The sequence below is a fragment of the Ambystoma mexicanum genome, chromosome 6p (assembly GCF_040938575.1).
Source record: "Ambystoma mexicanum isolate Mex_15411 chromosome 6p, UKY_AmexF1_1, whole genome shotgun sequence".
NCBI lineage: Eukaryota > Metazoa > Chordata > Amphibia > Caudata > Ambystomatidae > Ambystoma > Ambystoma mexicanum.
The window spans coordinates 18,996,202-19,020,966 of NC_090935.1; the positions used below are offsets into that span (position 1 = coordinate 18,996,202).

General features: G+C 48.3%; 1 protein-coding gene across 5 annotated transcripts; it reads left to right on the top strand.

Moving 5' to 3' along the window:
* The first annotated feature begins 1,860 nt into the window (after nt 1-1,860).
* LOC138511143 (zinc finger protein 420-like) lies at nt 1,861-22,916 on the top strand. 5 transcript variants are annotated; one of them, XM_069626639.1, is made up of 2 exons: nt 1,861-1,941; nt 15,727-22,916. In XM_069626639.1, the coding sequence occupies exons 1-2, from the start codon at nt 1,923-1,925 to the stop codon at nt 18,138-18,140; spliced, it is 2,433 nt and encodes an 810-aa protein (XP_069482740.1). In that variant the 5' UTR covers nt 1,861-1,922; the 3' UTR covers nt 18,141-22,916. The 5 variants fall into 5 exon arrangements, with proteins under 5 accessions (XP_069482740.1, XP_069482738.1, XP_069482739.1 ...); XM_069626637.1 differs by lacking the exon at nt 1,861-1,941 and adding an exon at nt 2,199-2,255; XM_069626638.1 differs by lacking the exon at nt 1,861-1,941 and adding an exon at nt 2,334-2,360.
* Nucleotides 22,917-24,765: the final 1,849 nt, after the last annotated feature.

The following is a 24,765-nucleotide window of genomic DNA, read 5'->3' on the forward strand; positions in this document are numbered from 1 at the left end:
CCATTAACTAACAGGGTGGCGGCTTGTGTAGCGCACAAAACATTGCTGCACACATATCCATGCATTGATTTGCCCTGGTCTACTGTCCGTATGGTGACAATGAAGCCTACTTTGCTAATCAAGGTGCCAAGTGACATTGAGTCGCCATCTGGGGTGCTCGCTAGGCAGTGGCTCGCTAGGCAGTGGCTCGCTAGGCAGTGGCTCGCTAGGCAGTGGCTGGCTAGGCAGTGGCTCGCTAGGCAGTGGCTCGCTAGGCAGTGGCTCGCTTGTTTAGAAACTTGAAAGACCTTTGATGCTGAGCGGATGCATTTAGTCCATGTTCCAAAGCAACCACTAGAATATTTGAGCAAGAAAATGACAGGGATGCGCCAGATGTAACTTAGAAGTAATATACAAAAAAAAGTGGTTTAGGTGTGAAAAATAAAGAGACAAGAAAATAAAGAAAATAGTTTACAGGTTTTTCTGTGTGGCATTTGAATTCTCTTTGAAGAATGCATAGTTTGGTCAGATAACTGATACTTGTGCTGGCCTGGTGAATATAAAAGCAGCATGTCCAGTTCTTAACACTGAAATGTTAAGCACATACTGTGTAAAAACAATGTCTCTGTAAATTAGCCATCACTTATAAATTACCCCACTTGAAAGGCTGTCAAGACAAAGAATGAGAGCACAGGATGTGTGTCTCCAGAGCAGCTCACACGCTGTGTTTGGAATATGTATTGCTTTTTTTTTTGTTGCATAGTCCCACACATGGCAGTCATCCACAAGTCGGCAGAGAGCAGCCAGCCGCACATCTCAAGATCCCCCACCGGCACAGCAGGCGGCTTACTCTTTTGTCCGGCAAGATCAGAGTCAGCTTTCTGGGTGGCAACCTTACTGCGCCCCCCCCCCCCCCCTCATGGGCCGTTTCACTCTGCGCCCCGGGCCGTCGCCCGCTCCAAGAAACAGGGCTGGCTATATGAAATAGGACACATGTTGTATCCTTGACACCAGATGCGCACGCGATGGCTTAACGATGTTCCATATTGGAATGCCATTGAGTGTGCACCGCTAGTGTCAGTTGACAGATGGGTCCAGCGGTTCATCATTATCCACCTGGCTTTCTTGGGGACAGGATCCGCAGGGGGTCTTTGACATGAATAAATCGTGTTGCTTACCCTTACCCTCAGTCTGTGCCTGTTACCACAGACTCCTTTGGATTGCCTCACCTTTGTGTGAGGACTGGGCTGCTCTGACTATAGAACGTCTCCCCACATAGCTTGTCAGTGGTTGCTGCGTGCGCACCTCCTGAAGCGCAATGCGCACAAAGACCTCTGTGGGAGAGGGACCCCAGCAGTGCTTTGGCTCAGGAGAAGATCTTGCAGACTTTTGGGACGTCCAGGCGAGCACCGGCCCACTTAAGACCCTGGGACACAGATTGTCTATCTCAAATAAACGCGCGGATCACCCGCTGCCGTTCTGCAAAGGACAAACCGTCCCTCTCCTCGCCCCCATATCTGCAGGGCAGGCCCCCACGCCCCCATATCTGCAGGGCAGGCCCCCACCCCGTCGCCATCCCAGGGTCAGGAATGCTCAGCAGCTCTCCTGCAAGACCCGCCTTCCCGCTGATCACGTGGCGCTGAAGAGATTGACAGCTCTGTGATGCTGTGACGTCGGGGGCTCGTTGCCCCTCCGTGGCTGGGTCCCTTCCTCAGATAGCGAGTAGCCGCTGCCAAGTAACGCCAGCGTGTGTCAGTGCAGCTCTGGCGTCATCAGGCGTCATCAGGCTCGGGGCGGGGCAAGGCCGTCAATCAAACCACGAGCAATCAACTGAAAGACCCGGAGCATGGCGGACCCGGAAGCAGGTGAGAGATGGGCGGGGCAGCTGGGGGCGGGGAAAAGCCGTCAATCAAACTCCGAGCAATCAACTGAAAGACCGGAGCATGGCGGATCCGGAAGCAGGTGAGGGATGGGCGGGGCAGCGGGTGGATGGGGGCGGGGCAAGGCCGTCAATCAAACCCCGAGCAATCAACTGAAAGACCCGGCGCATGGCGGATCCGGAAGCAGGTGAGGGATGGGCGGGGCAGCGGGTGGATGGGGGCGGAGCAAGGCCGTCAATCAAACCCCGAGCAATCAACTGAAAGACCCGGAGCATGGCGGACCCGGAAGCAGGTGAGAGATGGGCGGGGCAGCTGGAGGGGGAGGGGGGGGGAAGCCGTCAATCAAACTCCGAGCAATCAACTGATAGACCCGGAGCATGGCGGATCCGGAAGCAGGTGAGGGATGGGCGCGGCAGCGGGTGGATGGGGGCGGGGCAAGGCCGTCAATCAAACCCCGAGCAATCAACTGAAAGACCCGGCGCATGGCGGATCCGGAAGCAGGTGAGGGATGGGCGGGGCAGCGGGTGGATGGGGGCGGAGCAAGGCCGTCAATCAAACCCCGAGCAATCAACTGAAAGACCCGGAGCATAGCGGATACGGAAGCAGGCGAGGGATGGGCGGGGCAGCAGGTGGCTGAGGGCGGAGCAAGGCCGTCAATCAAACCCCGAGCAATCAACTGAAAGACCCGGAGCATGGCGGACCCGGAAGCAGGTGAGAGATGGGCGGGGCAGCTGGGGGCGGGGAAAAGCCGTCAATCAAACTCCGAGCAAACAACTGAAAGACCGGAGCATGGCGGACCCGGAAGCAGGTGAGGGCGGGCAGAGAGCAGCAAAGTGCAAAACATGGGACCGTTTATTTCAAAATTGAAGGGACCTACCTTATAATCCAAGAAATGAGGGGTGAAAGACTGTGCAGGTTATTAGCCTGCTGTACCTGGCGACGCCGGGATTCGAACCGAGATCGTTAAGGATCAAGGGCGAGACACTGAACCACAAGACTCTCTAAAATCTCATGGGGAGATTAGATTCTGCAGAAGTCAGGCATATTTACAGTTTGTTAGCTTTAGAAGCTGTGCTCCTGGGGTACAACCAAACCTCCATTGGGGGTGAACGGGCGGGGGTTAACTTCCGAGATGGTGGGGGAGGGGCAAACTTATTTATTTGGAGGGTGTCTATCTTCTTTCGCATTCTAAAGAGACGATTCCAGTGCAGCTTCAATGTTACAAGCAGTTAACTCTCTCCTTTAAGTCTGAAAGCACCCACTTAAGGAGTGATGCAAGAATGAGTGGTCTTCTGTCCCCTCCTACCCTTCCAATCACCCCCCTGGCATGCAAGTACTAACCCCACATCACAAGTTCAATTGCCTACAAATGTAGGCATATGATGGAGGCTCAGACTGCACTTTACTGCTCTGTCGTTGATGGAGGCCCAGGCTGTGCAGTTTATTATCCAGGGGCTGGTGGAGACTCCGACTGTGCAGTTTATTCTCCAGGGGCTGATGGGGGCTCAGTCAGTGCAGTTTATTCTCCAGGGGCGGATGGGGGGGGCTCAGGCTGTGCAGTTTATTCCCCAGAGGCGGATGGGGGCGCAGACTGTGCAGTTTATTCTCCAGCAGTTGATAGAGGCGCAGACTGTGCAGTTTATTCTCTAGCGGTTGATGGAGGCTGAAACTGCACTTTTTTCTCCAGGGGCTGATGGGGGCTCAGACGGTGCAGTTTATTCTCCAGGGGCTTATGGGGGAGCAGACTGTGCACTTTTTTTCCAGCGGCTGATGGAGGCTAAAACTGCAGTTTGTTCTCCAGGGGTTGATGGGGGGCTCAGGCTACAGTTTGTTCTCCAGGGGCTGATGGAGGCTGAAACTGTGCAGTTGATTCTCCGGGGGCTCTGTCCGTGCAGTTTATTCTTCAGGGACTGAGGGGGGCTCAGGCTGTGCAGTTTATTCTCCAGGGGTTGACAGAGGTTCAGACTGTGCACTTTATTCTTCAGGGGGTGGGGGGGAGACCTCAGTCAGTGCAGTTTATTTTCCAGGCTCTGATGGGGGCTCAGACTGTGCAGTTTATTCTTCAGGGGCTGATGGAGGCTCAGACCTGTGAAGACTGGAGGGGGGTATATGATAAAGGAGAGGCACAGAGGACCCAGCCAAGATTCTTTATTATTGGTATCGTGGTCGAGCAATCAAGGCCTAGCTTCTCAGGAGGTGATGCAGGCTGGTTCTTAAGTACGGTGTATTCCCCAAGCCCCCACAAAGGAATGTCCACACACTGTATTGGTTAAAACACAGTCTTTATATAATTAATATTCAAGGTTATGTACACTATCACAATAACTCACTTTGTGCTCAGAAATCAACAATGGTAAATATATACTGTTCTACCGGGGTAGCACGAATATTATCAGATCTCATTAAAGTGCATCAACTATACTGTCAAAATGTCACACAGATCAATAACAAGGAAACCAGCAGTAGAAAGGAGAAGGAAAGCAAGATGGTTGAACAATTGGCAGAATCCTGAGTCAGCTACCTAACCACAGTTCTGTGTGGAGACACCCCCCCCCCCCACCTGGGCGACCTGTAAAGCAAAGATGTATCACAAGCCCAGTCCATATATTGATCAATAAGTCTTACTTCCCTCTACAATAGTTCTACAACCCAATGTACCTGGAATTGTAGCGTTCGTCGACGGGAAATCAATGGCCCTTCTTGAGTGCCCTCCCTTTAAGGCAGGAGTCACGGGTCGTCAAACGTCCGATGGAGAACAGGGTGAACTAAGGCGGTGAAGTGGCAGCTTCTTTCCTAGCGGTGCTCGTCGGCGACGGAGCGTAGACGTCCTGCGAGGAAGAGGTATGCGGGGCACCTCGGCGACGATAGTTCTGGACCGCAAAGAGAGGATAAAGAACTGTGGCCCAGCAAGGGCGTTGAGTCGTCGGCGTCTCTGCGGTCTTTAGGTGGCGGGAAACCCACTGGCGGATTCTCCTCGGCGCGTCGACGGTCGGGCCTTCTCCAGCAGGATAAAGCAGGCTGCGATGCAGACGAGAGCGTCCGTGGATCAAATGAAGTTCTTAGGCAATCGGGAGCACGGCGGCTCGGTCGGCGACGGCGGTCGTCGACAGTGGCGGCTAACAATCCGGGCGATTCTCTTTGGGATTCCGTGGTGGTCCCCGTCTCGGGTCGGCAGCCTGTCGTAGGTCTGTCTACCAGGGAGCGTTGGCAAAGATCAGCTGTGCACGATGGTCCCTCGTAGCTCGGGAAGAGGGCGCCTTGCCAGGTCCTCGGAGACGCAGCAGCTTTCAGATCGACGAAGTAGAGCAGCAGCAAGACTTCTCTTCCAGCAGGGCTTCAAGGTTAAAGCTTCAGTTACTCCAGTTACTTGTCGTAGTGGACTTCTGAACACCATTCCTAGCAATGAGAGGTCCCCAGATATACTGTTGATCTCCCATTCATTCCGCTGGGTCGCACTCAAGCATCCAATCACGACTAGGGGCATGCATGCATGCAGCCAGGCAGCCAATCAGGCACACGGTACATTCAGGCCATTCACTTCTCTCCAGACACTCACAAGTTATGTGTATTGGGACAAGTACCCAGCCATTCAGTACTACACACTGCATTCAAGCCAGTTTCGGGCAGGGCTGTCTCAGTCTTTGTCTCTCATGCCAGAAACCAGACAACCACAACAAGAAGTGCATATTGGTCACACACTCCATTCACCAAGGTCTCACCCACAGGCGTTCCCACAACATACGGTCATTGGGAAGGCTCCAGCCAGTCTGGTCAGCACTTCACAACAACACCATATATGGAACTTCCACCCAGCAGCCGGTCAGGGGGAAGGGACAGAGCCAGGGCTTCCCAGGACTTTGGGAAAACAAGGTAACAGGCGATAGAAAGCAAGAGGCCACGGGGGCAATTTTGTTTCCTATCAGGAATCGACTGATCCCAATGGCAGGGCCTGGGAATCCCAAAATGGAGGATACTCAGAGCACCTGTCAAATTCAGCATGGAGCTGCCACCAGCCCATACCCTGCTCTGTGGGCCACACACAGGTGCCCAAAAACATACACTAGGGGCACAGGGTTGTACCCCCACCCATGGGTGCCATAAGGGTATCCCATGGGTCTGCACACCAAACCAAAAGAGAGCTGCACCGCCAGGAGTACCACATGAACTCCTGTGCGGAAAACATGACAGAACACACGATAAAAGGCAGTAAAGGACAAAGGTAAGGAGGCCCTGCCCCTCCAATGCATTTCCAGCATCACAGTCGCCCCCACAGACTGAGGTTAGGGTGCCTAATCTCCCATGGGATAGACCCCTCATCCAGACGGTCAACATACCTTCTGGAAAGGCCATCTGCATTATCGTGACTCTTCCCTGGTCTATGCTGTATGGTGAAGTCTAGCCCTTGCAGGCTAATGGACCACCTGAGCAGTTTCGGGTTCTCACCCTTCATCTGCATAAGCCACTTCAGGGGCTTATGATCTGTTTGGACCTTGAAGGTAGACCCCGTAAGGTAGGGTCTAAAACGCCTAAGGCTCGAAACTATACTGAAACATTCCTTTTCAACAGTAGCCCACCTAAGTTCTCTACCCTTGAGTTGTCTACTGATGAAGATAATCGGATGTTCCATCCCTTTGTCATCTAACTGGGACAAGACAGCTCCAATTCCGGTGTCGCAGGCATCCGTCTAGACGATAAAGGGCCGGCTGTAGTCAGGCGCACACAACACAGGTGCCCTACACAGACTTTCTTTCAAGCCATCAAAGGCCCTCTGACAGTCTTCAGTCCAATTAACCTTCCTAGGTTGTTTGGGTGAAGTCAGAGCTGTCAGGGGTGCAGCTATGGTTCTATAGTCTGCCATGAAAATGCGTTAGTACCCAGTGAGGCCCAAAAAGGCTCTCACCTGGGTTTGAGTAGTGGGAGTCTCCCAGACATGTACATCCTGTACTTTACTGGGGAGATGTTGGATTCGACCCCCTCCTACCTCATGACCAAGATAAGTAACTTTCCTCTGAGCTATCTGGCACTTGGTGGCCTTGATAGTGAGGTTAGCCCTTTTCAAGGCCTGCAACACCTTATTCAGATGTGTCAAATGCTCTTCCCAGGTGGAACTGTAGACGGCGATGTCGTCTAAGTAAGCCACACAAAAGGCTTCCAGCCCACTGAGCGCATGATTGACCAATCTTTGAAAGGTGGCAGGGGCATTCTTCAACCCAAAAGGCATGACCCTAAACTGGTAGAGTCCCTCTGGTGTGGAGAACGCCGTCTTTTCCTTGCCATGGTCCGTCAGAGCTATTTGCCAATAGCCTGAGGTAAGGTCAAAGGTGCTCACAAATTTGGCAGCACCTATGGTGTCCACGAGCTCATCAGCCCTGGGCAATGGGTGCGCATCAGTTTTGGTGACGGCATTGGCTCCTCTGTAGTCCACACAGAACCTCCAATCCTTGGTACCGGCCTGGGAACTTGCCTTGGGGACAAGGACCACGGGACTGGACATGGGACTGGTTGAGGGTTCAATAACACCCAGATCCAACATCTTGGCGACCTCAGCCTGGATGTGGTTCTTGACAGTATCTGACATACGGTAGCACCTGCTTTTGACAGGCACACTGTCACCAGTGTCAATTTCATGCCTACACCAAGGTGTAAGGCCTGGTGTCAGGGAAAACGGAGAGGCATACTGCTGGAGCAAAGCCCTGCAGGCCCTCTGTTGTCAAATCTGGAGAGAGATGTACTCCCTCCACTGAGCCATTGAGAGGGTTGCTATCCAGCAAATCAGGAAGTGGCTCGCTCTCATCCTCTTCTTGCTCTGAAGCTAGCAAGAGACATGAGACTTATGCTTGCCTGTGGAAAGGCTTGAGCCTGTTGACATGGAATACCTGAGGGGCTACCCCAGAGGCTCCCATGTCAACCAGATAATTGACTTCGCCCATCTTGGAGATGATCCTGAAGGGTCCAGTCCACTTGTCTGCCAAAGCTCTAGGCTTGGTAGGCTCCATCACAAGGATTTCCTGTCCCGGAGTCCAATCCACTTGCGAGGCTTTAAGGTCATGCCAGTACTTATTTAATTCCTGGCTGGCCTTGAGATTTGCTGTCGCTTGACCCATTATTTGTGTCATCCTCTGTCTGAGGCCTAACACATATTCCCCCACTTGCTTGGCGGGACCTGGAGGGGTGGCCTCCCAACCTTCTCTGATCAAGGCAAGGGGCCCCCCTCATGGGACGTCCAAAGAGTAACTCAAAGGGGCTGAAACCAACACCCTTTTGAGGTACCTCTCTGTAAGCAAACTCCTGTATTTTCTCTTCCTTTCGTTTAGTGTTTTTTAATAAAAGTTGGTATTTTATGTTGGATTTGTGAAAGGTTATATTCTCTATTAACCATATACAATAAATAAAACATTTAAAAAAAAAAGTAAGCAAACAGCAGGCATGGCAGGAGCAGATCCCATTTCCTCCTTGGGGGCTCTTCCAAAGCGGCTAGCATGCCCATGAGAGTTTTATTGAATCTCTCAACCAGACCATTGGTGTGGGGATGGTAAGAGGTGGAGAACTTGTGGGTTACCCCGCACTCTTTCCACATGGTTTTCATGTAACTAGACATGAAGTTGGATCCTCGGTCAGAGACAACCTCCTTGGGGAATCCAACACAGGTGAAAATGCCCATGAGAGCCCTGGCAACCACCTTGGCAGTTGCAGTCCGAAGGGGTATAGCCTCAGGGTACCTGGTTGCATGATCAACCAAGACCAGGATGAACCAATGTCCACCTGAAGTGGGAGGGTCAAGGGGACCGACAATGTCGATGCCCACCCTCTCAAATGGTGTGCCAACCACTGGCAATGGCTGCAGTGGGGCAATTACACTGCCTCCAGTCTTGCCAGACAGCTGACAAGTTGGGCAGGTCCTGCAGTGGGACTCCACTTCTACTCCCATCATAGGCCAGTAGAGATGGGCAGAGAGCCTATGCTTAGTCTTCTTGGTCCCAAGATGACCAGCTAAGGGCACCTCATGCGCCAACTGCAGCAGGAGGGACTGTTAAACCAGGAGTACCGCCAACCTCTTGAGGGCACCAGGTTCAGGCTTAGTGGACTCACTAACAAGGAGCTCACCCTCCCAATAGATTCGGAATGTCCTAGGCACTTCTCCTTGTGCCTGGGACAGGGCCTGTTTCCTCAAACCCTCGAGAGAGTGGCACTCTCTCTGTCCCTTACAGAAGTCTGCCCGGGAGGGTCCCCCTTCAGCTAACAAGCATTGAAGGTCGGGATGATCCTCCGGGTTGAGAACCGCTCCCACAGGAGAGTCTTCTGTTTCTTCTCCCTTAGGAGTTGAGACGGGATTCACCACTGGACCCAGCCCGTCCGGAGCATGGATCCCAATGGGTGCTGTCGGAACAGCAGGAAGAGCAGGGGCTCCCTCCACAGAGGTGGCCTTCTTACTCTTCCGTTGTCTTCGTGCCTTGGGTTTCCCCGTCGGCGAGGGTGCCGGGCTCACAGCCGGACCCTGGGTCACCTGTGACCTAGTGACTGCAGCAGCAGTCATGGGGAGACGGTCCGAGATCATTACCTAACAGAATGTTAGCAGGGACATTGTCCTGAACCAGGACAGGAAGCTTTGCTGTCTAGTCTCCAATCATGAGTGTGACTAAGGCTACCGGCGATAATTTGGGAGGCTCACCAGCTAACCTGGTGGTTCTCAGAAGAGCACCTACATTCAAGAGGACACTTCTCAAAAACCTACAGGTGTTCTGTGGGATAGTCGCCAGTACCTCTGCGTACTGGTCCCAGGCCCCAAGGGACACTAAGGAAATCTCTACAGGAGCACCAAATGTGATTCCTGTAGAGGAGGGGAGGACAGTGGCCTCCACCTCAGACATGGGGTAAGGGTAGCTCGGGCTGACAGCCTGCACTCCAAGTGCCTTACCTTTACACTTGGAGTCACCCCTTCTGTGATCCAGAGCCCCACAATCCCAACAAGTGCCAGGAGTGCGGGGTACGGTACTGGAAACACTGGGAGTCTGCTTTGCAGCAGGTGGACCACTACTCTTATTCCCACCCATAGATGACTTATCCCCACTAGATTTGTGGGTCTTAGGAGAGGAAGGTTTTGGTTTACTCGACTGTGATTGCTTCTAGGACTCTTCAGCTTTCTGAGAGGTCCACCTTTCTTTGTCCTTGTCCTTCCCACTGAAATCCTTAGGGGACACCCTGTGGGAGACCCACTTGTCAGCCAACCTAGCCAGCTTAAAAGGATCCAAAATGTTCTGGTCAGTAACATACTGACGCAGCTCTGGTGAACAGGCTTCAGAAAAATGTACAAAAAACAAGAGGTGGGACAATTCAACAAAAGTTTTTACCTTGTATCCATCAATCCACCCCATCATGTTCATATGTGCAGCACTCACCCAGTCAACCCAAGACACATTCTCTCTCTTCTTAAAATCCCTGAACCTTTTAAGTTATTGGGTAGGTGTCTTGCCAAACTTGGCAATCAAAGCAGATTTCATGCACTCATACTTACCCCTTTCTTCCACACTCGGCTTCAGAATGCAGTCATATCCAATCCGAGGCACTCTGCTTAACAAACACTTAGCCCAATCTCTTTTGTCAACATCATGAATTGCACAAGTCATTTCAAATGCTTCAATCCATTGGAGGATATCAGAATCCTCCACAAATACACCAACAACATCTTTTCACTACTGTTTCTTCTCACAACCCAACTCCGGGTACTGCTCGCTAATCTATGTACAGCATGTGAATCTAAGCAGATAAAATCATCAGAAATGCTATTACGGTGAGTAATGCATGTCATTACGGTCTGGAGTTTTTCAACTATACCGCCGATAATGCACATCTTTATGCAGGTCTTCACCAATGCCTCCCTCCTTAATCCAGACACGTCTGCTAACTGTATTTACTCACAAATGAATAGTAATTTCTTTTATTAAATCCACAATAAAAAACAATTTATAGGTGGCTCTCCCCATTGAATTATTTCCTCTGCCGCCCAGAAACAATAGGTCCATGTGGCCAGCCTATCCCCGTAGTGAAAAACCTGGACATCCTCCTCTTTAACAAACTTTCTTTGGAACAGCAGCAGGTCATCCAAGTGACTAAAGCTGGCTTCTTTCTTATTAGCAACTTTCAAGCCTTTCCCTATCTGGACTCCTCCTCATGAAAACAGGCTGTGATCTTACTTGTGCTTTGTCAGGATTGACTATTCTTAATTTATTTGATTGTTTATTTATAACACATTTATTACCAGCGAGTGTTTTCTAAGCGCGGGATTGGGATTCAAACCTGTGTTGCACCACATTGTCTTGCTTCCAAACACGTTGCCCCTGAGCTATCCTTCCTTTTAGAGGACTCTATTAAGGGGCACCACAATACCCCACTTTACAGACTGCAGAATATGACTGCTCTCTTTCTCGACCACGTCTGATATATTAAGCAGAAATCCCCATTCTGAAATGTTTGCATTGACTGGCAGTGGACAAATGCATGAAATGTAAGTTATTAAGTATTGAGTGTAGGAGCAGAGTTCCCTATGTTCCTGTAAGATTACTTCACCCTAATACTAATTAAACCTTTTGGGAACATACTGGTGGTAATCCCCCATTTCAAGCATGCCCAGCTGGGATGGTGGTCCTACTCCCACCAAAACCCAGCCTCCCAAAACCTTGCGTACATGGTCTCCCATTTCACTTTCAGGAAAGCTTGGAAGACTTGGCTTTTCCCCCTAAAGCCGTTCTCCCATTCTGTACTGTCTTCAGCTGACGGCACCATGAAATCACATTTCTGCTGAATACTGTGCTTTGCATGCATTATTAATGTTATATAACATAATCGAGCTTGGGTCAAAGGCTTGTATAGCACCCATTCTGTGTTAGCATGGTTTTTTAATCAAGCTTAAGGCTTCGGCTTGAATCAAACTTAAGGCCAAGTTAGCTCAATTCTGCCCCTTATTCTATATAGAACTAGGGTCCCGCCCTGCCTTACTCCTTGTGATTAACAACATCATGTTTATTTTCTCTTTCTTTCTTTTGGCAATGCATTACCCTGCAACCTCGCCATTGTCGAGTGCAATATTCACACACCGCATTATATTAATGTGCCGATTGGGCAGTATGAGAGGAGGCGTGTTTACCTTATTGGGGGCAGCTGCAAGAGGTGAAAAGCAGCAGGCCAGCAAATAGTCCAGCTTAATACTGCCTCTAGTAAAACTGATTCGTACAATCCTCTGCCAAACTGGTACCCATTTGCACACACCAAAAGGTCCATTTTTTGTACTCCTCAACCCATAATTTAGTAGTTACAGCGATTGTTAAGTCAAGACTGAGCTACTGAGCTATGGCAGTGCCCCTTAAATTGGCCTCATAATAACTTTGCCAGTGCAGACATAATGTGCCAGTATTACTGTGTACTGGCATGTTTCTGCACCAGAAAAGTACAAGTTTTCTGGTGGTGTGCCAGGAACTACTTGCAGCCAGGAGCTGGAGGAAATTCCGGCACCGTGCCAGAAAGAAACACTGGTATTACTGGTGCCAGCTATTCCGGCAAATCCCCTTTGGACTCCATGGAATGGGGAGTTACCACCGTTACCATTACCCGGAACACGGTGGACATGCCACCAGACCAAGCGCCGGTAATGGTAATAATGTTTTCCGGTATCCTGGCAGTAATACCGCCAGGCTACCGGCAAACCTATGAGGGCCTCTGTCTCAAATGAGAAGCATTGCAAATGCTAGTGCTGAATTCTTAACCATAATTCCCCCCCTACTGATCCTGTGCTGATACCTGTACACTCAGTACCTATTAAATATTACACTTTGTTTTACTCCCTATTGTTTTCTGAGCAGGCGTCCGCATTTCCTCCTGTTTTTCTTATTACTGTCTTGTGTGCATGTTATGTTCATCGAACGCTTGTATTCTTTATGTTCCCAAATACTGTCTTCATTGGCTGTTCCTTTTCTCTTTTGAGCAGTTGTTGAAGGAAATGCCCTTCCTCTTTTCTGCCATACCACTGGTAATAATCGGATGTTTAGACGCTCTTTAACAGCAAGCTTTTTGTCTCATGTTTGAATGATCCCAGTCACTTTCTTACAGAGACGGGCAGTAGCGCCAAAAAATGGCAGTTTAGTTTAGTTTGTTTATTTGTATGGCGCTCCAAATTCGGGGGCATGTAGGCGCAAATCTTACATAGAAAGGTTACAGAGGGTACAACGACAGGAATAAAGTTGGTAATTTACAAAATATACATTTGTCTAAGACATAATTTACAAGGTTTGTAGACTGAGATTACTTAGTTTCTTAATTACATTTCTTACAGGTCGTACATTATGCAGCTGAGGGGTATCTAAGGCTCTTGGGCAAGGAGCCAAGTTTTAATGTTCCTCCTGAAGGGGTGGTAGGCAAGTTGAGATCTTGCACGTAGGTGTAGAGTGCTCCATAATTTGGCTGCTAGAACCCGGGAAACTGCTACCTCCTGCCTTTTGTTGTTTGAAGCTCTAGATTTTAAGGCAGTGTGTTTGCGCCGATTATGTCGGGCGATCTGAGGTATTGTGGGTGAAATTCTTAGTCAAGTATCTTGGTGCTAGGTTAGCAGTCATTTGTGGGTAAGTGAAAGGGTTCTGAAGGCGATTCTTTGCTTAACCAATAGCCAGTTCAAGTTGTGTTTTACCTCAGATATATGTTGAGATTTGGGGATATTCAGAGCTGCCCTAATGGCGTTATTTTGAAGAACTTGCTGCTTTTTTACAATCTGTTGACTGGTTCCAAGGTAGAGTGTGTTACAGTAGTCTAGCTTGGAGAGTACTAGCACTCTCGCTATGGAGATGCAATTAGGTGTGAAGAGGAATGGTCTGCAGCGTGTAATTAGCTTGCAGGTGTATGCTATAGAAGAGGCCGATACGTTGACCTGTCTTGATAGATTTAGAGACGAGTCGATGTAACTGCCCAGTGTTTTCACATCCCTGGAATCTTTGATTGAGTTACCATCAATATTAAAGGAGTCACATTGTTTGTCTAGTCTGTTGAGTTTAAGCTTGGAGCCTGAGAGGAGAAGCTCTGTCTTCTCGTCGTTGACACAGAGACCATGTTTGGCCATCCAAGCCCGGGTGATACTGTAAATGTAATTAAGTACTTTAGCGTCTGTGTCATTGGGCCTCATTACAAGTTTGGAGGTAGCCATGCCCTTATTAAGGGCATGGCTACCCCCAAACCTGGGTCCGGGTTCCCTGAATTGGGAAATACCGGGCCATTGCGACCTTGGAGGGCCCGGTATTTCCCCATTCAGGGAACCCGGACCCGGTCCATCCCCATTCCCATTTGAGCCCCCATAGGGCTCAATGGGTATGGGGAGCATGCTAACAACAGGCCTGTTAATGACGGGCCCGTGGTTAGCATGCTGGGCCGATCGCGGGACCTGCTAAGGACGTCTGGTAAAGCCAGGCGTCCTGAGCGGGTCCCGCGAGCGGACCTCGTAATGGGGCGGTAAGGGGTTCACAGCTCCAGCACCTTTACCGGCGCGTTAACCCCTTACTGCCCGCCTCGTAATGAGGCCCATAGTCTCCGGTGACGGGTATGAGTATCTGGGTGTCATCTGCGTAATTGGTGTATGTGACACCCAGTAATCAAGATAGTTGAACAGGGGCTTTGTAAATACATTGTATTGGGTGGGTGACATGCAAGAAACTTTGGGGACGCCACAGGTAACTGGTGCGGGTTCGGCAGAGGCTGATGGTGAGAACACTCTGATCTATTATCAAGGAAGGACTGGATCCAAGTAGTGGCTTTGTCAGCGAAGAGAGCTGCTGAGGTGAGGTGCGTGCAAAGGACTTTGTGGTCTACTAATTCGAATGCAGCTGACAGATCTAATAGTAGGAGGAGGGCCAGGTTTCCTTTGTCTTTTAACTCCTCGATTTGGGTTTTTAGGTCAAATACGGCTGTTTCGGTATCACGCCTTGGCCTAAAGCCTGATTGCCTAAGGCCAAGGAGGTTGTTATTTTCAAGATGTTCTTGGATTAGCAGATAAGCTGCTCTATCAATGATTGTCATAAGAAATGGGACCATAGTGATAGGTCTATGGTTCGAGGGGATATTAGAGTCGAGTCGGCTTCTTGAGTAACAGGAGAACCCAGGCGTCTTTAAGGTCGTTGGGCACTATGCCTGTTTCGAATTGGTTGTTTATTACAGAGGTGATGAAGGGAGCCAGTTCCTTGGCTGCCTCTTTCAGTGTAGTGAATGTGTGATTTAGAAGTGGACCCAAGCTACAGAGCTATATTGTGTGGGCTTCCAGGTCTAGGACGGTCTAGAAAGACTGATCTCAGACAGAAAGATACTGTCCACCCCAGCATGTCGGGTGCACTACATTTTAGTCGCACCCTTCTCAAAAGCAAGCAGTTGGCTTATACACCGCTCCCTCCCACAAAGAGCCTGCTACATTGTCCTAGGCCCCCCCATGCCTAAGCACTCAGAGTTCATAGGCACCAGAGAGACCAGATGGAGAGAGAACAGCCCACTGCCTAGGATGCAGAAGGGCCTGTTGGCACAGGTGAATATACCCAGGTTTTCTAAAGCCGGTCTGCCATGTATATTATAAGAAATTAAGGCAGTCCATTTTCAGACTCAACAGAGTTTACCATTCGTGGAATTTAGATTTTCATCTTTATTTAAAACAAGATATCGTTTTTTGTGAGACATATATATTTTTCCTGAATACATTTGGAATGATGCTACCGTTTAGAGTTGTTCTTTCACGTCTGGCTAGTTGTAATAGCTAAAATGCTCAATCCATATTTTGTTGGTAATGACATTATCATGTTATCTGACTCCTTGTTATATACCTCATGCATATTCTTTTTTACTCCGACAGATTTTGGACCTATTAAAGCGTATCAGAGCGAGGACCATAAACCATGTATTGCACTAGAAACAACATTGTCAGGAGAAAACAACATGTTAGATATGCAGCGGGAACCCCAAACAGTGCTATACCAGTCTGTAATGGATAGTAAAGCTAATCTAGAAGACAAAATGGATCCTGCGGCAGTGTTTGGAGAAAGTGGCAATAAATCCATAAACCACATTCATCAAGGAAGCACAATTATCAAAGAGGAAACCTACATTTGTACCGAATGTGGGCAAACCTTCATGGAGAACTCTATTCTTGTCACACATTATCTAACACACACTGATGTGAAGCCCAAGTTAGAGCCTGTAGCTGCAAATGAGAATTTGTGTACATTTACTCAGTGTGAGAACATGTTAGAAAATAGTTCAATTTTCAAAAGGATTCAATCAGACTGGAAGACGTTTACATCCCAAAATGCATATATGTATACTCTGCCTCAAAATCTTACACACCAAATGGATTCCAAAGAAATGAATGTGTACAAGTGCAGTGATTGTGGCGAGAGTTTTCCTAATTTTTCATTCTTTCATACACACCAGAGACTACACATGAGAGCGAAACCTTATTGGTGTATGGAATGTGGAAAGACATTCAGTAGAAAGGATGGCCTCCAGATTCACCAGAGAACGCACACAGGCGAGAAGAGAGAGAAACCGTACACATGCAGTGAATGTGCAAAGGGGTTCCCTTCGTTATCAGAACTGATTATACACCAGAGGGTGCACACAGGAGAGAAACCCTTTTCATGTGATACATGTGGCAAGAGTTTCACGCAGTCATCACACCTAACAATACACAAGCGAATACATACAGGAGAGAAGCCCTATACTTGCGATTTGTGTGGTAATAGGTTCAAAGGTGCATCACATTTGAAAAGTCACATGGTCATTCATACCGGAGAGAAACGGCAAAAATGTGATGAATGTGGAAAACGTTTTCGTGACACATCTGGTTTGAAAATTCACAAACGAATTCATACTGGTGAGAAACCATTTACCTGCAGTGATTGTGGTAGGAGTTTCTGCCATTCCACAACACTGACGTCCCATAGGAGAATTCACACAGGAGAGACACCTTATTCATGTAGTGAATGTGGTAAAACGTTCAAACGGTTAGACGGCTTGAATACTCATGAGCGAACGCATACAGGGGAAAAACCATACTCGTGCAGTGAATGTGGAAAGAGCTTCAGCTTGCCTGGCACTTTGGCAAATCATAGGAGGATCCACAAAGGAGATAAATGCTATACATGTGACGAATGTGGGGCATGCTTCACCAACCCCTCAGGGCTCTGGACACACCAGAGACTGCACACTGGAGCGAAGCCGTACACATGCAGTCTGTGTCCAAAGACATTTAGTAGTAAGTCTAAGGTCCTGTCGCACCGTTTCGTCCACACGGGTGAGAAACCGTATAAGTGTACAGAATGCGAGAAGAGTTTTAAACAGCCATCACATCTCAGGGTACATCAGAAAATACATATAGGAGTGAAATTGCATATTTGTAGCGAATGCGGAAAAAGGTTTGCTAATCTGCCGGCCCTGCAAATACATGAGCGATTGCACACAGGAGAAAAACCGTATAAATGTAGTGTATGTGGGAAGGGTTTCAGCCAATCTGGGAATATGATGAAACATCAGAAGACTCATGAAGGAGAAAAGCCGTTCAAATGCAGTGAATGCGGGAAGTGTTTTGGCCAGTTAGTAAATTTAAGATCACACCAGCGGATACACACAGATGAGAAACCATACACATGTATTGAATGTGGGAATGGTTTCAGACATTTGAATCACCTAAAGAGTCATCAGAGACTTCACACAGGTGTGAAGCCCTATACATGTGAAGTATGTGGGAAGCGATTCACTCACTCTGGTTCCTTGGCCATGCACAAACGAATTCACACAGGAGAAAAACCGTACACGTGTAGTGAATGCGGGAAAATGTGCAGAACCACAAGTGCTCTGAAATCTCATCAAAAGAGACACACGGGTGAGAAACCCTATACATGTAATGAATGTGGGAAGAGCTTCAGCGAATCACAGCAGTTAATGATTCACCAGCGAATTCACACTGGAGAAAAGCCCTATGAATGCACTGCCTGCGAGAAGAAATTTGCAGATGCCGGGTCCCTGAATAAACACAAACGGACGCACATCAGAGAGAAGCCTTGCATATGCAGTGAATGTGGGAAGGGATTTTCTGACACTGTATCGCTTAACAGACATCAGCGAATACATACAGGGGAGAAGCCATACACGTGCAATGACTGTGGGTGGAAGTTTTCTCACTTAGTAACTTTGAACAAACATCGGCGAAGAAAACACGAACGACAGAAGATGCATCTGAACATCACAGGGATGATCATTGCGCAATAGCTCGCTTAAACTTGAAAGTAACCGTTTTTTAGCTTCTTGCCATTTTTAATGGGCTACTGATTAATATAGTTCATGAGCCGCAATGAGAGATTACGTGTTTGGCCTAGGATCACCCAGTTGTAACCACTTGCTGAATAAGGATTGAGATTACATTCTGGCTCTGCTGTTTTGCTAAATATGACCACTTTGGGGAAGCTAATCCTGTATGAAAAGAATTGTATAACTCCATCGGAGAGCAACCAACAAATACCTGTGGTTTAGCACAAAAATAATAATCCATTCTGGAACATCAATGGAGAAGACTAAACCTTGTGCTGCCGAGGGCCTCAATCCCGTGTAACAGTACAGGGTAGGGCATGTGAATGCTTCTCTGCAGGATGACTGGAATCTGAGTGAACTGCTTTATGTGCACTCATTTTAACCCTAATTTCACACCCCATCTATAATTGTTGAGATTGTGTTTTACTACTGATTGCTTCCAAAATACAACATGTAGGCAACAGTGCCCTTTTCAGTGCTCTCTGTTGCCCTGCTGGAGTACTAAACATAATTTGCTGTATTCATTGCATTTTTATGTACCTGCTTCATGATGGTGCACAACATGATAAACTTCATTAGGGAAATCCTTCAGTGATTATATTAATGACCAGTAGGATGGGTTGGAAAGCCTGTACATTGATGACTAGACACAACTCTTCGGTTGGTAGTTCCTGCTTCTGGAAATGCAGTTCACAGAGAGAGCAAGTTCAGGTTTAGCATAACGTTGCATGTAGATCTCTGGTATTCAAATACCTTAACTTTTGGGAGTTTAAGAACGTCACAATGTAATTGATGTGACGGGGTGGCCCACCACAAAGAACCACGCTGACTCATGAAGTAAAATTCAAGGGCGTTTATTACAAATCTTTGCTTGTCAGAATGGCTGATATTCTTTGGGGCCTAACGGGTTTAGGATATTTGGCGCTAGGGCTGGCCCTTTCCTCTCTCAACTTCCCCGGCCTTTGTTCCCACCTCCCTAGCTCAGAAGTCCCTACCGTGTTATTAGTAAACTACCGATCGGTAACCCCTATCTATTGTTCACTTCTCTACACATCATAATTCAATAGCTATCTGCCTCCCTAGGGAACTTCTAGCTTTCCCTCTTCTAGCGTTGGAAAGTGTCTGGGAATAGGGAATGGTGCCTTCTTTCACCCTCCTTCAGGCACACTCCTTTCACCACCTCTCACACCTGACCCTTCGCTGAACTGATTCCCACAAACGGTTCTCCTCCCACCACATCTCTCACTTCACCTTTTCACCTTCACCCTTCGCTCTTACTTCCTTTCCCACTTCTATTCTTACTCCCACTTGTACGTCCAACTGTTCCTCTGCCTCTGTTACTTCCTTTTCCCTCTTTCCTCTCACTCTTCTTCCCCACCTCTTGCTATTCCCCTCATTATAATTTCTATCTCATGTAATGCCAATAATCACTACTACTCTCCCACTCGCCATCGCTCTTCCCACGCTTAATACTGTTCCTATTCCACTACTACCACTACCGCTCTACTACCTTTAAAGCTCCAATACACTCAAGGATATGGTGCCCTGCACACCGCTTTCATGGGTATGGAACCCAGAGATCTGGTGCCCCGCTCACCCTCTACTAGCCCCTGTTCGGTGTGCAGTCATAATTTCGAGGAAAAAAAAATAATCATCGAAAGACAATGTCGAAAGAATAATAGCGAATAAAAAAATCCGGGAATAAAAAAAAATGGGTAAAAAATGTTTTTTAAAAAAAGGGGGGGTTGGGGAGGAACCCCCACCCCCCATTTCGAATAAAAAACATAATTTAAAAAAAATATATATCACTATAAACCCCCCTGTTCGACTCTCTGGGATATGGTGCCCTCCTCGCCCAGGGATATGGTGCCCTGCTCACCCAGGGATATGGTACCCTGCTCACCCAAGTGCTACCAACTACCAGTTATATTCTCCCCTCAGTACTCCCGCTAACCTACTTCCTTTTCTCTCAACAAGTACTACTGCCTGCTCCTACTACAATCCCACTCCGCCACTACTCCTACTATACCTCTAATACTCACACTCTCCTCTGTCGCCGGTGTTGTGCCGTTAACAGCACTCCTTGGAAAAGACACTGTTGCCGCCTCGCATCCTCCGGCGTGTTTCTGCTCCACGTCTGCTGGGGCTGCTGCTTCGTCGGCGACACAGAGGCCGACATCACCGCAGGTAAGGAGGAGTGGGGAGGGGGCTCCCGCAGCTCTGTCACATTGACTAAAGCTTCAGATATGGAAGTCGGTCCTGCTGTACTGCTTTATTAGCTTGGCAAGAGCATTTTAAATGTTAGTATTACTTAATATGAGTTCCCGAATCTTCAGATGCCAACCAGTTTTCAGCATGCACATCCAACTTAATAGGGTCTTGAAGAGTGTTTTGGGAGCCCGTAGGAGTCAGCCGGCTTGTTTTCAGATATCTCTGCATCCAGTCTAGCCAGTATAGAGTTGAATAATTCACTATGTATGAAGGTCATAGCAACAAAGAGTGAAGTTGACCAAATAAGCATCTTGTGTTTCGTTCTGGTACTCTACGCGACAGAAGAGCCCCTTCTCTGTAATACAGCTTTTCCACCACTTCTAGGACTAGAATCACTCTATAATTAGCTAGTCTCTCTAAAAGTCTCAACACGAGGAACAACCAAATTGTCTCCTACTAAGCAAAATATAGTAAAGCTGGACAGGAACCATGCGACCGGGCAAGCCCTTGCCAGCATGAGAAAAAGCCAGCCAACTTTACACTGCTGCTTTTGTATCCATGAACGGGTAACCATCTTGAGTAGCATTTCGAAGATTTATTCAGGCCAGGAATGTAGATTTTGCCTCCTGGAGGGAAACAGTCGTAATGTCCATAGGCTAAGGCACTCCCCTGGCCCATAAGGAGAAGTATGGATAGCGTTAAAGGTCCGCATGGGTATGCTAGTATGTCGTGGTGTAGGTAACTCGAGCCAAACGAAATGGATGCATTTATTCTTCGTCCAATAAGCAGCTGATGGCACCAGCGGTTTATGCTTCATTCTGTCGGGTAAGGAAGGTGCATAACACTTGATACTTAGACAGGTTGTAGTATAACTTTGAAATGGAACAGGTCTCACTGTATAGTTGTATCTCTGGAAGGGGAGGTCAAGTGTGTCTTAATGTACAGGTGCTTTCCAGTCTGATCCATGTTTGATTGTATATATTTTATTTGTACAGGTGTTTGTGACTGAATGCTTGCAATATCAGCTGATAAGACATCTGAGGAACATTGACTTACTTTGATTTACCCAGGATGTCACATTGTGGCCCCAAGGGGCCTGGGGAGTCACCACTAGAACCTGGGTCTACTGGTTATACAACGGGCCCCTAGTAGATATCTTCCACCTTGCCCTTGCGTTGCGGCCAGGGTTGTGTGGAGAGACTGTCCCCTACTAGATGAAATCCTTGCCCGTGCGTTGCTGCCAGGGTTGTGTGGGGAGACTGTCCCCTACTAGATGAAATCCTTGCCCGTGCATTGCTGCCAGGGTTGTGTGGAGAGACTGTCCCCTACTAGATGAAATCCTTGCCCGTGCGTTGCTGCCAGGGTTGTGTGGCGAGACTGTCCCCTATTAGATGAAATCCTTGCCATTGCGTTGCTGCCAGGGTTGTGTGGAGAGACTGTCCCCTACTAGATGAAATCCTTGCCCTTGCGTTGCTGCCAGGGTTGTGTGGGGAGACTGTCCCCTACTAGATGAAATCTTCCGCCTTACCCTTGCACTGCTGCCAGGGTTGTGTGGTGAGGCTGTCCCCTACTAGATGAAATCCTTGCCCTTGCGTTGCTGCCAGGGATGTGTGGGGAGACTGTCCCTTACTAGATGAAATCCTTGCCCTTGCGATGCTGCCAGGGTTGTGTGGGGAGACTGTCCCCTACTAGATGAAATCTTCCGCCTTGCCCTTGCACTGCTGCCAGGGTTGTGTGGTGAGGCTGTCCCCTACTAGATGAAATCCTTGCCCGTGCGTTGCTGCCAGGGTTGTGTGGCGAGACTGTCCCCTATTAGATGAAATCCTTGCCATTGCGTTTCTGCCAGGGTTGTGTGGAGAGACTGTCCCCTACTAGATGAAATCCTTGCCCTTGCGTTGCTGCCAGGGTTGTGTGGGGAGACTGTCCCCTACTAGATGAAATCTTCCGCCTTGCCCTTGCACTGCTGCCAGGGTTGTGTGGTGAGGCTGTCCCCTACTAGATGAAATCCTTGCCCTTGCGTTGCTGCCAGGGTTGTGTGGGGAGACTGTCCCCTACTAGATGAAATCTTCCGCCTTGCCCTTGCACTGCTGCCAGGGTTGTGTGGTGAGGCTGTCCCCTACTAGATGAAATCCTTGCCCGTGCGTTGCTGCCAGGGTTGTGTGGCGAGACTGTCCCCTATTAGATGAAATCCTTGCCATTGCGTTGCTGCCAGGGTTGTGTGGAGAGACTGTCCCCTACTAGATGAAATCCTTGCCCTTGCGTTGCTGCCAGGGTTGTGTGGGGAGACTGTCCCCTACTAGATGAAATCTTCCGCCTTGCCCTTGCACTGCTGCCAGGGTTGTGTGGTGAGGCTGTCCCCTACTAGATGAAATCCTTGCCCTTGCGTTGCTGCCAGGGATGTGTGGGGAGACTGTCCCCTACTAGATGAAATCTTCCGCCTTGCCCTTACGTTGCTGCCAGGGTTGTGTGCAGAGACTGTCATATTTAATGAAGTTGGAATAAATAAGTTTGAAATTTACAGGAAAATATATCTTCATTTTCAGAAGGATTTGGGTTTGAGTGCCACTGTTTACCTTATGTTTGTCGCCAAAATGTACTTGTTTATTTTTTGTTCATATAAACAGTGGGCTAAAACTTGATGTACGTATCAGAATTTTGCCACAATGAGCAGAACATGAGTCAAGAAAAAGGAAGATTGTGTAGCGTAAATATATGCGCTTTGAAATTGCATGAAAAGTACATTCTGCCTTTTATAAGGTGTTAGCAACTATTCCTTCCACTGTTCCTTTGATGCATTGTTGGATCGTCAGCTTCTTTTGGGCTCAATGTTGTTATGCGGTTCAGCCAAACGCCAATAGTATTAGCTGTTCAGGTGCTTCAGAAATGCAGACGAGTATGGTTTGGAACAAGGCCATTTTGCTACTATTCTACCTGTAATGTATTGTATTCCCTTGTTAATCCCCATGTGCGCAGCTTTGCAAAGTCAAGCCTGGCTCCATTAATAACCTTAACTAGGACCATTGCTCCCAAGATGGACTGCTTTCTGTGCAATAGTTTATTCTATAGTAAACCAGATGCCGCCAACACCGTAACACTGAATCCGGCGCCTGACTTCCCAGCGCCACCGAGACATTACAAGTCCCGCGCGAAGTCAGGCGCCGGATTTCGTAAGTCCCCATTCACATAGAGTATGGGAGTGGGGAGATGGAAGCACCAGCACTGTTGCTAACGGTGCCTGTGCTTCCGTGATGATACAGCCTACTGGGGCCGATGCGCCCGGCAGGGTCAGACCTGTCGGGCACAGAGTCCCTGGCAGACAGACACGTAGTGTGGCAGTCCAGAATCAAGGGTGCTGGTAAGCCTACCTGCACCCTTGTTTCCAGGCCGCCACACTTGTAATGAGGTACATAGACTTGCTCTCAAAATGGGAGGATCCCTGTTTTTCATTAAAGGTAGAGGGCCCAAAAATATTTCGCGCTAAAAATGTCTCTCCTCCTGTATGTGATTCAGTGTGTGTTTATTTCTGCTAGCAATTACTCTTAACTTACTTTTTGCCATAAATGTTTTGTTTCTCAATGAATGCAAATGTATCTGTGTATCTAAAATCACACACGTGTATTTCTTTGTTAAAAACCATTTGTCTCTCTAAAATGTGCCAGTCAATAGGTTATATAGATGTCCACATGTTTCCAATGTATAAGACGGGCCTTCTCTCTACGCTTCCAGGCTCTGGAACCTCCTCTCCGTCCACATTGGACTTGCTTCATCGCTTCTGCAGTTCAGGAAAGAGCTCAAGACCCTCCCCTGCAAGAAATGGCTGCTTCCTAACACATAGGTCCATACACCCTGCACTCCCCGTCCCATTTGACACTCGGTGAACGCCTCTCCACTGTTTCTTTCTCTGGTTGCTTGTAGAACCCTTGCTGCCAATTTCCCACCTTCCTCTTCCCCTAGTGATGGCTCCCCGCTCTCTTTTCTCTGCTTCCTCACTGTCTTCTTCCCCCATGATTGTAAAGCGCCGAAGCTAGGTCTGTGCGCAATACCTACCATAACAGGCCATGCAAGTTCTTAAAAATCCCACTGGACCTGCAGGGTAAGTTCCTCATTTTACACGCTAGACCTAAGAGAAATGCACTTGCACCAAGGTAAATGGTGACAAAATATTTACCAGTGCTTTTTGGAAAATGGTTCATGTTGCCATAAGCAATGTTCATGTTTGCTGCAGTGCTATCAAGCATGCACAGTGAAACCTGTATCGGTACTCGTCCTGCATAAAAACGACTTGCCAGGGCTAGTGGGCTAGTAATGTTTGTGAGCCCTGCATAATAATATAATAAAAATAGTTTTAAAAAAGACCAATAGAAGGTTATTTGTA